The sequence below is a fragment of the Eleutherodactylus coqui genome, chromosome 3 (genome assembly GCF_035609145.1).
Source record: "Eleutherodactylus coqui strain aEleCoq1 chromosome 3, aEleCoq1.hap1, whole genome shotgun sequence".
NCBI classification, from domain to species: domain Eukaryota; kingdom Metazoa; phylum Chordata; class Amphibia; order Anura; family Eleutherodactylidae; genus Eleutherodactylus; species Eleutherodactylus coqui.
Window position 1 is genome coordinate 158,956,687 of NC_089839.1, and position 13,018 is coordinate 158,969,704.

General features: G+C 43.8%; 1 protein-coding gene across 1 annotated transcript in view; it reads left to right on the forward strand.

The window, feature by feature from the left end:
* The window catches only part of LOC136621169 (inter-alpha-trypsin inhibitor heavy chain H3-like), a 191,825-nt gene that overhangs the window by 80,678 nt on the left and 98,129 nt on the right, over positions 1–13,018 (forward strand). The window contains exons 9-10 of the mRNA XM_066596443.1: positions 2,546–2,662; positions 9,229–9,397. Coding sequence (XP_066452540.1) covers positions 2,546–2,662; positions 9,229–9,397 — 286 coding nt within the window. The remainder of the gene's footprint in view (positions 1–2,545; positions 2,663–9,228; positions 9,398–13,018) is intronic.

The window sequence follows — 13,018 nt, forward strand, 5'->3', positions numbered from 1 at the left end:
CATTTGCCATTGCTATGTAACTTGCGGCACCTTGGGTCACACAAGGTGGAGAATGGGACCGAGCCTGACCCTGGGCCCGCTCACGTGCTTCCCCAACAGAGTATTGCTGCATTGTGGAGATGTGTAGAATTGCTGGCACCTGAGTCCCCTTTATGCCCACGTTTGCGGCTCCTGACAATTTTGTGACGGAGGTGGCACAGAATTGGAATGATGATCGTACGTCAATTTATCATCAATTCTCAACAGCATTGTGGGCTATCGCTCACACTTTCAAAGAGGGTCGCTGCCTAGTCCTGCCAACCCTCTGCAATGTGTGCCTCCGGTTCCTCCTCATCCAGTATGCACTTATAAATAGACATGAGGGTGGTGTGGCTATGAAGCGAGCGTGTGGCATGAGGGCAGCTGAACGCTGCGCAGGGAAACTTTTGTGTGTGCTTTGGACGCAGGGTCATGCGGGGGGTTGGACAGCAATGCCAGCATGTAACCCAGGAGAAGAGGCAGCGGTGTCATCCGCAGGCAGTGATCGTCCTTGGTTGCAGGTAATGTGGTGCTTGGCTAAGATGTGCCAGTGCGTGTGCCTTGCTAATGAGGGTTTGTCCAAAGTAAATTGTTAGGGGGGGTGACGCCAGAATCTTGGCTTAATAGTGGGACCTGGGAGCCTCAGATGCAGCCATGCATGCTGCCCCTGCCCTTCCCTATCCGTTTCTGTGGTGTTTCCATGACTTTCTGATGTTTTCTTGTGCTTGAGAAGTCATCAGCTATGCGGAGCATCGGTACCATACAAAAATGCTCGAGTCGCCCATTGACTTCAATGGGGTTCGTTACTCGAAACGAGCTCTCAAGCATTACGAAAAGTTCGACTCGAGCAACGAGCACCCGAGCATTTTGGTGCTCGCTTAACTCTAGTGGTCACTAAGCAGTTAAATGTACATCACAGTGAAGTGAGCGATTAACCCCTAAACTCCCTTGCCATTGCGCAGCAGCGGTCTTCCTCTGCAACAGCGGAGATTGATAAGAACAGAGATCCTCATGATTAACTTCCTACATGCCATGATCCATGTACATTATGGCATGTAAAGGGTTTACAGAGGGAACGCACTCCCTCTGTGACATCATGGTCCTCCACGATTACATCGCACAGGGCTGAACCAGACTCCAGACACTGATCTTGGAGCTACCTTTGGCCTGTGGTTGCTATTGAAAGTGATAACGCATTGCAGTACAGAAGTGATTATCATTATCAAAGTGATCAGAGTTCCTTATAGGAACATGAAATATTTTTTAAAGATAGTGTAAAAAAATATTTAAAAATGACAAAAAAAAACTTTTTTGTGAATTTTCCTGTTTGTATAAAAAGAAACTCCTACATATTTGGTATCATTGTATCCATAACGGCTTGTATAATAAAGTGAATATGCTATTTATCCTGTATGCAAAAACTGTTAAAATAAATCAACTAAAAGACAGAGGCAAAATGTTTATTTTTTTAATTCTGCCTCACGAATAATGGAATAAAATTGAACAAAGAAGTTGTATGTACCACAAAATGGTACAAAAAAAACATACAGCTCGTTGCACAAAAAACAAGCCCTCATAGAGCTCCATTGAGGGAAAAATAAAAAAGTTATGACTTTGAATGCAACAATATAAAAATAATTATAATTTCCAAATAAAGAGGGGTTTGTTTGTGCAAAAATTTAAAAACCTAAAAAAATAATAATTTTGATATAGTTATAATTGCACTGACCCATAGAAAAAAATGATCATGTCATTTATGATGTATAATTAACGTTGTAGAAAAATATGACAGAATTCGCGTTTTTTTCTCCTTGCCTTCCAAATAAAATAAATAAAAGTTTTGCAATACATCATATGTGCCCAGATATGATACCAATAGAGACTACAGCTTGCCACACACAAAAAACAAGCCCTCATATGGCCATGTCAATAGAAAAATAAAAAAGGTATGGCTTTTAAAAAGTGCAGATTAAAATCCCCCCAAAATCGTGATAATGCCCAAAATAGACCATGTCCTTAGAGGGTTAATATTTTGTGCCCAAAAATAGAGCACATCTTAAATACTTTCAAAGCTGTCAAGATAGGCCTAAAAAGTGTTTAAAACACATAATAATTTGGTTTACTCCATATGCTCGATGCTACATTTTTCTTAATAAATTTCCCCCCCAAAAAAGGAGTTATAATTACTTCTCCTCGACAGGTTTTAAAGATGGGGGGCTAAGCTCCATGTTTTAATTAGCACTGGCATCATGATCAGCTTTTTATAGACTCCATGTCTGTAGTAAAGATTTTTTAACCCTTTAATGCTGCCATAAAAACACATTAGTGTTTGTGCTATGTTACTGGGAAGCAGCTCATGGGACTCTAGCCTGTTTTCACACCACTCATTGATGGTGTTACCATAAAGTATTACTGCTCTTAGTTTGTGTTTTTAAACTGCAATTGGTTTAGTATACTGTAGGTATTTTTTTAGGATACATTAATGGATGTTATACAAGGGTCTTACTTCGGTATGTTTGCTTTTCAGGTTGTCAATGGATATTTTGTGCACTTTTTTGCTCCCCCTAAATTGTCTGGAGTACCCAAAAATGTAGTTTACGTCATAGACAAAAGTACATCAATGCGTGGTAGAAAAATTCAGCAGGTAAAGTATTCTATATATCATTTGCACTTTGTGAATTCTGAGATCTTTTTTATACTCTTGCTTTACTTTTATCTTTCTTGTATATCTATTAGTTGGGACACAATAACAACCTAAAATAAAAATTTCAAATCTTTTCAAATTTACCTCTGCAGGTGTGAAAACACATATAATAGTAGGATGCGTGTGCATTAAAGTTAAAAAGGTGCGTTATGTTAAAAGAGAGTAAACAGTGATAATAAATATCAAATTTGGATATAGGAAGTCACTGGAAGAGCAAATTTAGTTCTCCTTAACCCTTTAGTGACCTGATCACAAATACATGTTTTACAGTGGTCACTAAAGGGCCTTAGAATAGGCTACTGCCTATTTATGGGGACCTGGCGTAAGGCATAGAAGAGCTGAAGATCAGCTATCTATTGCCAATATTGACCACAGCATTTAACCCCTTAACGACTGCCCCATCGGGAAACTACGTCCTCAGCAAGTGGGCTTTAATCCTAGAGGACGTAGTTTTATGCGTCCTCTTAGGATTAATGCCCACTTGCCTGAGGAAGTGACAGCTCCATGCTGTCGGTGCCTGCAGGTAGCCGACAGCATGGAGCTGTCATCCTAGGATGCAGGCAGTCACCCCCGGCATTGCGATCGCAATTAAGTAAATAAAACTGTGAAAAAAAGTAAAGATTCAGCTGCCCTGATGGATCGGATCCATCAGGGCAGCTGAAAATACTCACCTGCCTTCTCCGCACTGCCCCCGAAGAATCTGGTCCTCCCGGACCCGCCGGCGGTCTTCTGCACATGCGTGGCAGATGATGACATCACACGCATGTGCAGAAGCCCGGGAGCCCCCGGCAAATTTGAAATCTCCTGGCTCCCGGCTCCTGAAGGTAGTCGGGAGCCAGGAGGTGTTACCGGGGACCGCTCACCGCGGGCCCGTGATCGCCGCTATCCAATGGATAGCGGCGATCGCGAAAAAGTTTTAAAAAGTGTCAGTTTCACCTCCCTCCCCTCATGGATCAGATCCATGAGGGGAGGTGAAAATACTCACCTCGGTCCTCTCCGATGTCCCGATGTCCGGGGACCCGAGGTCCCCATCTGCGCATGCGTGCCCGATGTCAATCATCGGGCGCGCGCACAGAGGGGCTCGAGCCCCGGGAAATTTAAAATCCCTCTGCTCCTGGCTGCCATGTGTAGCCCGGAGCAGAGGGATGTCACCAGGGACATGATCACTGTGATCCAATGGATGACAGTGATCATGTAAAGTAAAAAAAAGTGTAAAAAAGTTTTTTAAAAAGTGTAAAAAGTTAAAAAAAAAAGGTAAAAAAAAGTTTAAATATCTTACGTCTCATCACCCCCCACGGATCATATCAGTGAGGGAGGATGAAATGACGTACCTAAGGCCCGCGGATTTATCCGCGGACCTTACCCCAGCTTCTGCGCACACACCCGTCGCCAAAGTGGCGGACGCATGCGCAAAAGCTGTGGATTGCCAGCTTAATTTAAAATCTCCCTGCTCCTGGCTACAAAACTTAGCCGAGAGCCTGGAGACTTCACGGAGATCCGCAGTGAGCGGTTCCTGATCACGTGTTCGCCGTTATCCAATGGATAATAGCAATCACGTAAAAGTAAAAAAAAGGTGAAGGTTCATCTCCCCTCACCGATGCAATCACTGAGAGGAGATGAAACTTTTTAACAGAGGCCTCCGTATTTGCACCCCGACGCGATCTTCTTCCGTGAACTTTCCCGGATTCTGCGCATGTGACCGCCGGCAAAACACTGGACACATGTGCAAGAGTCAGGGAGCACAGGAAATTTAAAATCTCCTTACTCCCAGCGACCAACGGTCGCCGACAGCCTGGAGCAGTGACCGGTGGCCTCGTTGAGCGGTCCCCGGTCACGTGATAAAAAGGTAGCGATCTACCTTTGGCCGGTCTCACATGACCGAATAGGAATTACGAATTCCACATGCGTCTGATCCGCGGTAATACGCAGATCAATCGCATTGGATTACACGATTCCGCTCACATTAGTGGGTCGGAATTGCGTAATCCACTTGCAGAAAAGAGAACGCAGCAGGTTCTATTTTACCGCAGATATCCGCAACATAGAGCTCATTGTGCTCCGTGGTCGCGGATATACCTACAGACCATACGCAACTACGTTGTATACGGGCTGCTGGTACCCGTGTCATCGCTAAGCGACGGTGCGGGAAATACGAACAAAACAAAAGTACTGCGAATGACCGCCTGTGTGAGTACGCAGTTATGTGTAGTACATTATGCGGCCGTACGCAGGGTCACAGCCAGGCTCACAGCTGGGATCCAGCGTTGGTCCTCCGCAAGCGGATTCCACCTACGGCTGCATGAGCCCGGCGTTATTCAGACCGCTACCTGTAATACGTAATTTACAAGAAGCACCGGGAACGCTCGCCTTCCTGCAGTTCCAGGAGCAGCTTGTTGAGCGTCTTCTGTGTGAGACCGCCGCACCTCCGCAAGCTTACGGAGACTCACAGAGCGCCACTTTTTACACCCCATACCCACCACTGAGGTCACAAAATACCCCCAAAAAGCATGAGAGGAGGCGGGATACCCGGTTTTATTGCCCCATGTACCCATCCCAACCAGCCTCCGTAATTACCCATGTCTTCGGAAATACTACACAGTTCACATTATTACTTTTATCTAAGATTTGGGGAACGCCGAAAAGGGCGCGGAGTGTGTGTGTGTGGGGGGGGGGGGGGGGATTCTTAAGGTGTCAATTTTTATTCCGGACAAGTGGGCAATGGGTCCTGGAATTTATTCAGTTGTGCCCAGAAATCCAACGGGTGTTCCCTCCATTATAGGCCTAACCATGTGTCCTATAAGTAGATTAGGGCCACAACGGGAATGTTTTTGAACACGGGACAAATGGGGGGATCCATTTTGGGGTGAACGTCTTTATTCCTATGTACACTGTACAAAAAAACCTGTTTTTAAATTGGCAAAATTGCCAAAAAAATGAAATTTGTAATTTTTTCTTTCTGCTTTGCTTAGATTCATTCAAATACTGTGGGGTCAAAATGCGCAGTACACCCCTAGATAAATTCGCTAAGGGGTCTAGCTTTTAAAATGGGGTCATTTGAGGGGGTTCTTTATCGTTTTAGACGCTCAATGGCTCTATTAGTGGGCAATGGGGCCTGGAATTTATTCCGTTGTACCCTGAAATTAAACGGGTGCTCCTTCCATTATAGGCCTAGCCATGTGTCCTTTAAGTAGATTAGGGCCACAATGGGTATGTTTCTGAACACGGGACAAACAGGGGTATCCATTTTGGGGTGAAAGTCTTCATTCATATGTCTACTGTACAAAAAAAAAGTTTTTAAATTGATACAACTGCCAAAAAAATGAAAATTGTAATTTTTTTCCTACTGCTTTGCTTAGATTTATTCAAAAATTGTAGGATAAAAATACACAGTACACCCCTAGATAAATTCGTTAAGGGGTCTAGTTTTCAAAATGGGGTCATTTGTGGGGGTTCTCTGTCATTTTGGCCGCTCAAGGGCTCTACAAGTGGGCAATGGGGCCTAAATTACTTCATGCTAAATTTCAGTTCTGAAAGCCACCGACTACTCCTTTCATTTTGGGCCCCGTTGTGCATCCAGACAAAAGATTAGAGCCACAATGGGTATGTCTCTTAACACGGGAGAAACAGGGGTATCCATTTTGGGGTGCAAGTCTTCATTCATGTGTGTGCTGTACAAAAAAAGCAGTTTTTAAAATGATTGAATTGCCCAAAAAATGAAAATCATTTTTTTTTCCTTTTGCTTTGCTTGAATTCATTCAAAAACTGTGGGGTCAAAATAGGTAGTACACCCCTAGATAAATTCGTTAAGGGGTCTAGTTTTCAAAATGGGGTCATTTGTGGGGGTTCTCTATGGTTTTAGCCGCTCAAGAGCTCTACAAAAGTGCTATGGGGCCTAAAACGCCTTCAAGCAAAATTTATGTTCTGAAAGAAACTGACTACTCCTTTCATTTTAGGCCCCGTTGTACATCCAGACATAAGATTAGGGCCACAATGGGTATGTTTCTGAACACGGGAGAAACGGGGGTATCCATTTTGGGGTGTAAATCCTCATTTTTATGGGCCCTATGGGAAAAAAATATGTCTTTAAAATTACATATTTGCAAAAATATGAAATTTTATTTTTTCTCCTCTAAATGTAATTAATTCCTGAAAAAAAACGGTGGGGTCAAAATACTCATGACACCCCTCAATGGATACATTAAAGGGTGTAGTTTTTAAAATGGGGTCATTTGGGGGGGTATCTATTATTCTGACACTCATGATCCTTTGCAAACTTGGCTTGGTGTAGGAAAACAAAGTGTTCCTCAAAATGCTGAAAAGTAATATTAAATTTGTACGTCATCTAAATGGTTAAATAAAACACAAAAGTTTTTCAAATGTGTATTCAGAATAAAGTAAACAGATGGAAATATATATCTTATCAAAAATTTGTACAGTATGTTTGGACATATTTGAGATATTACAGTTGAAAATGTGAAAAAATGACAATTTTTTCAAAATTTTCCCAATTTTGGCGCTTTTAATAAATATACACAAATTATATCGGTCTCTTTTTACAACCAAAATGAGGTACAACATGTGGCGAAAAAACAGTGTCAGAATCACTTGGATATGTAAAGCCTTTACGGAGTTATGCTACGTTGAACGACGCATGTCAGATTTCCAAATTTGGCTCACTAAGGCGCAAACAGGTTTCGTCACTAAGGGGTTAAGTGGCTCCAGAGGGATGAAACTCCTTCTGCTATGGAAGCTGAAGATTTAACAATGGCCTCTAGGTCTGACATAAAACAAAGCCTATTTAGTCCTGACAAAGCTTGGGTCTAATAAAGTGCCTGTAACAGGTGGCGTAAAGTTTCATTTCTGGCACATTGCCAGCAAAGGATGCATCAAATTTATTAAGAGGCATGCACCTCTTAATAAATTTGATGTATTTTTTCCCCTTATTAGTAGTTTAAAGTTTATAAGGGTTTTCATAGAACTCATAGGGCCCCATGGCAAAACTAAGAATTTGGTCCACCTTCCTAAAAAAATTATCTATCTTTCTGTCTAATGTAATGGCCACAATGTACCGGTATTAGTGTATCTTGAGGCCACTAGGAAGTCCTGGTGGAGTCAAGATTGACAGGGGGTAACGCCCTCTGTATCTGATTGGCTGCATAGCTGGCTTGCCTGTAGTTCCTGGCAGGCCAGTTACGTTAAAGGGGTTGTCCCGCGCCGAAACAGGTTTTTTTTTTTTTCCACCCCCCCCCCCCCCTTCCCGTTCGGCGCGAGACAACCCCGATGCAGGGACGTACAGAAAGCTTACCGGAGCGCTTACCTTAATCCCCGCGCTCCGGTGACTTCTATACTTACCTGTGAAGATGGCCGCCGGAATCCTCTTCCTCCGTGGACCGCAGCTCTTCTGTGCGGTCCATTGCCGATTCCAGCCTCCTGATTGGCTGGAATCGGCACGTGACGGGGCGGAGCTACACGGAGCCGGCATCCTGCACGAAAGGCTCCATAGAAGAAAGCAGAAGACCCGGACTGCGCAAGCGCGGCTAATTTGGCCATCCGAGGGCGAAAATTAGTCGGCACCATGGAGACGAGGACGCCAGCAACGGAGCAGGTAAGTAAAAAACTTTTTATAACTTCTGTATGGCTCATAATTAATGCACAATGTATATTACAAAGTGCATTAATATGGCCATACAGAAGTGTATAGACCCACTTGCTGCCGCGGGACAACCCCTTTAAGCAGCTGCTGCAAGTGGTTTGTCATCAAAGGTGCCGTAGACCGGATTAACTTTAATGATGCCGCAGCAGGTGCGCATTGGGCCAGCTGAAAGGGCCTTCCCCGTCGGCGGCCCACAATGCAGCACCCCGCTCTGTGTTGAAGGGCAGAGCGGGGTCGGCATCAGTAAGCCCACACTGGTGTAAAGTGCATTTCCCAGGTGTGCCACAGAAGACGCTCCTGTGACCAAAGATGTCCTCAACATTCCAGTCAGCAGCTGACAGACACCATCCACACCCAGCAGGAACTCAGTGTGGAGCTGGCCGCGGCGCGCTGCACTCCCTGACATCCGTCTCTCAGACACTGCAGCAGGAGAGCAGGGAGCCTACAGGTACGGCGCACACTCCATTACTGCCTGCTGCCACATACAGCAAGAGGAGGACAGCTGGGAGGCCACTGTGCCGGGGCCGGGGGACAGCCAGTAAGCTGCAAACAAGTCGCATTGCACATACTACACCTGACAGAAAGTACGTTTAGCGCCTTCCAGGACCTTACAGCCTTGACCCTATCGGGAGCTAGGGGTGTGAGAGGCATTTTCCCTGTCAAACCCCTACCTTCTGACGTCAAGATACACTAATACCCAATTTACCAAACCTGTATAATTCTTTATGTACATGGAAAAAATGTTTTACAGAAAGCTTACGAGAAATCAGTATGCTTATCAGAAAGCTGTTGTGTGGTCTGATACATTATGTATTATACTGTATATTCACTTAGCAAATGCATCTGTATGTAGACAAAAGAAGCCCTTCTGCGAATTCTGAATGACACTTCAGCGCAGGATCACTTCACTTTCATCCTGTTTGACAGTTACATTACTCTGTGGAAAGATTCATTAATCAAAGCAACTCCAGAAAATCTAGAAGAAGCTAGAAAATTTGTCAAGGGAATTTCTCCTTCTCGTTGTAAGTAAATGTATTTATACTGTTTTTGTAAAGTCACTAAAAATGTAAATAGATTATACTGGTTTTCCAAATAACAGATGTCATTCTGTTCTAGGAAATACTCATATCTTTGGCAGTTATTGACATTTTAATAACATTCCCCAGCACACTGATCTCTAAGCAGAAAGCACAACATTACATGTACTGACTTCTTGGTTTCCATTTAAGCTTTACAAATGCAGCTTGTAAATATGCATGTGTTTTATATAGATATTTTTTTAAAAGTCAAAAATGGTGGGGGTGGGGACACATATAAATACAACCTGACTGGGTCATTAGGGCACATTTTCACATATATATTATTAAGGACACAGTTGGACTGGCCGATCAGAGTACCAGAGTATATTTGAGTAGTCTTTACTTGAAATAATAAGAAGTTGTCTCACCTTCTTAGCTGCTTGCGGTGCTTGTAGTCTGCGCATGCAGAGAAAATCATACTCACATCCGTTCTGCCATTCAGTCCTATGGCTTGTTCAAATGATAGTGGATACATGGGAATACGGACACATCAGATGATTTTTCTTTGCTTTATTCTTTCATTATGCTCGTACAATCAGGTACATGATACAAACAAGTCATTAAGTTTATATCATGTACCTGATTGTACGAGCATAAGGAAAGAATAAAGCAAAGAAAAATCATCTGATGTGTCCGTATTCCCATGTATCCACTATATTTGAGTAGACCTAGGTCTAAAAGGTCTTGCAGAAGAGAACTCCATTTGCAACTGACTTTGGACCCAATTAGCATTTTGTTAACTCTTTATGTTTCAACACGTTTTATTGGGTTTAGATATTAAAGATGGCAACACTCTGCCGCAATGACCCCCCGCAGGGGGATATATTCGTCTTATTCATTTGGGTACAGAGTTTCCATATTTCAATAAACTGTGACAAACAGGGGAGGGTATAAAGTGGGGTAGAAAATCCAGTTGTATGCATTAAAAGAAAGTATATTTCCGTGTATCTCACATAAAGGGAGAAACAGATCTCGATAATTCCTTCATTTACTCCGTTTTAGTTAGGGAGGGATGTAAGAGTGTAGGGACGCTTAGGGGCCTTATTTGGTCTACTGATAAATTATGTGGTCGTCTTCCATTTAAAGGCCTACAAAATAGTGCAGATTAGGGATGTTGGTGTAGGTTATCCAGGGGTTCCAAATCTTGTCAAATTGTATGATGCTATCTTGGCGTATAGCTATGAGTTTTTCGTTTAGAAGGGTTTTGTTTATGCGGGATATAAGGGATTCAAATGGGAGTGATGGTTTCCGCCACTGCTGTGCAATCAGGATTCGAGCTGCCATGGTAATATATTGGAGTAATTTGAAAGGAGCATTGCGCATCCCTGTGGGTTTATTTCCTAAGAGTAGGATAAAGGGGCTAAGTCCTGGTCACTGAGGCTATGAGGTGGGAGACCCTTTTCCAAAACGCTTGTGCTATTGGGCATGTCCACCAGATGTCATGTTGAGAGCCTGTATCATTACATCCCCTGAAACATAAATTGGGCACCTCCGGATAAATAGCGTTCAACCTTTCAGGCACTAGATACGCTCTGTGTAGTACCTTTAAGGACGTCTGTCAGTGAGACTTGCCAGCTGTTTTTGCTTAGGGTCTCACAGCAGTGATGCCGCCTACTTAGTGATATGGAGGAGCATAGATCAGATTCCCATTGTAGCATAAAGGGAAGTTTGGAGTCTTGTAGAGTGCTGTTTAGCATATTATAGAAATGGGATAGAGTGCCTGGGTGAGTGGGGCAGAATTTACATATGGCCTCCATCCGATTCATCTCTATTTTAAGCGATGGGGGTAGGATTGAGGACCAAAAATGGAAGACTTGCATTTTTCTCCACCATTCTTGTGGCGGTTTGTCTAAATTGGCTGATGAAGGAGGACCTCGAGATCAGTTTGCCATGTATTAGAAAGTCATACAAAGATGTTAAATTATTTGTTTTCCACCATATAAATTGTGTCGCATCTAGGCCGGGGGGAAAGTCCGGGTTGTGAAGCAGGGGGTGAGGGGGAATGGGGTAGGTTGTAGGTTTAGTTTGAATCTAACTGGTCCCCATAGTAGGATGGAGTAAAAAGAGTAGGGTGTATTGGTTCTGAGGTTGGGGGGGAGGGGTGTTTTTGTCCAGAGTAAGGAGGACCAAGTGTATGGAGAGAACTGAGTTTCTTCTATTGTGGTCCACAATGGGGATTGGGGACCAGCATAGACGGGTGGGATTTGCGCCAAGCGAGCGGCTTTATAGTATTTCAAGATGCATGGGACAGAAAGACCTCCATATTTCTTATGTAAACACATTATAGACTTGGAGATCCTGGGGCGCTTATGTGCCCAGATAAACACAGATTTTTTTTTTTGGAACGTTCGTAGATCTGGGGTTGGAACCGGGGTGGGGAAGGTTCTAAATAGATAAAGCATTTTTGGGGGTAGAATCATCTTGATACTGTGGATACGTCCAATCCACGAAAGGTATGGGCAATCCCATCTTTCTAGTTCAAGGCTCAGTTGCCTGAAGAGAGGTTCATAATTCCATTTGTATAGAGAGTCTAATATATTTGTAAGTTTAATTCCCAGGTAGGTTATGTAGTGGCGTTGGGTTTGGAATTGAAAATTGATTTCAATTAGTTTCTGCGTATTCAGGGGGGTATTGCAATGGAGAATTTCCAATTTAGACTGATTTATTTTAAAGGGGTTGTCTCGCGCCGAAACGGGTTTTTTTTTTTTTTCAATAGGCCCCCCGTTCGGCGCGAGACAAACCCAAGGGACGGGTTAAAAAAAAATATATATATATATTACTTACCCGAATCCCCGCTCTGCGACTTCTTCTTTCTTCTTTCTCCAAGATGGCCACCGGGATCTTCACCCACGATGCACTGCGGGTCTTCTCCCATGGTGCACCGTGGGCTCTGTGCGGTCCATTGCTGATTCCAGCCTCCTGATTGGCTGGAATCGGCACACGTGACGGGGCGGAGCAACGATGACGACGCGGAACCAGCTCTCCGGCACGAGCGGCCCCATTCACCAGGCAGAAGACCGCACAGCGCAAGCGCGTCTAAAAACGCCAGAAGACAGCGAAATTAGACGGAGCCATGGCGACGGGGACGCTAGCAACGGAGCAGGTAAGTGAATAACTTCTGTATGGCTCATATTTAATGCACGATGTATATTACAAAGTGCATTAATATGGCCATACAGAAGTGTATAACCCCACTTGCTGCCGCGAGACAACCCCTTTAAGACCCGAAATGAGGCTGAATTTACTTAGTAGCGTCATTAGGTTAGGTAAGGAGGTTAGGGGGTTTGTTAAGGTTAAGATTAAGTCATCAGCAAACAGGCTTAATTTGTTGTTAGTATTACCTATCAGCAGACCTGTGGATGTGGGGGTTTTCACGAATAGCGCTGGCCAGTGGCTCTATTGCTAATGCCGATAGGGCTGGTGAGAGTGGGCAGCCTTGATGAGTTCCTCTTAGTATTTGAATTGGGGTAGGGTAGGTTGAGAAAAATTTTAAGATATGCTGAGGGGTTGGAGTAAAGGGCCGAGATTACATTCAAGAAAGGGCCATCGAACCCTAGTTTCCGG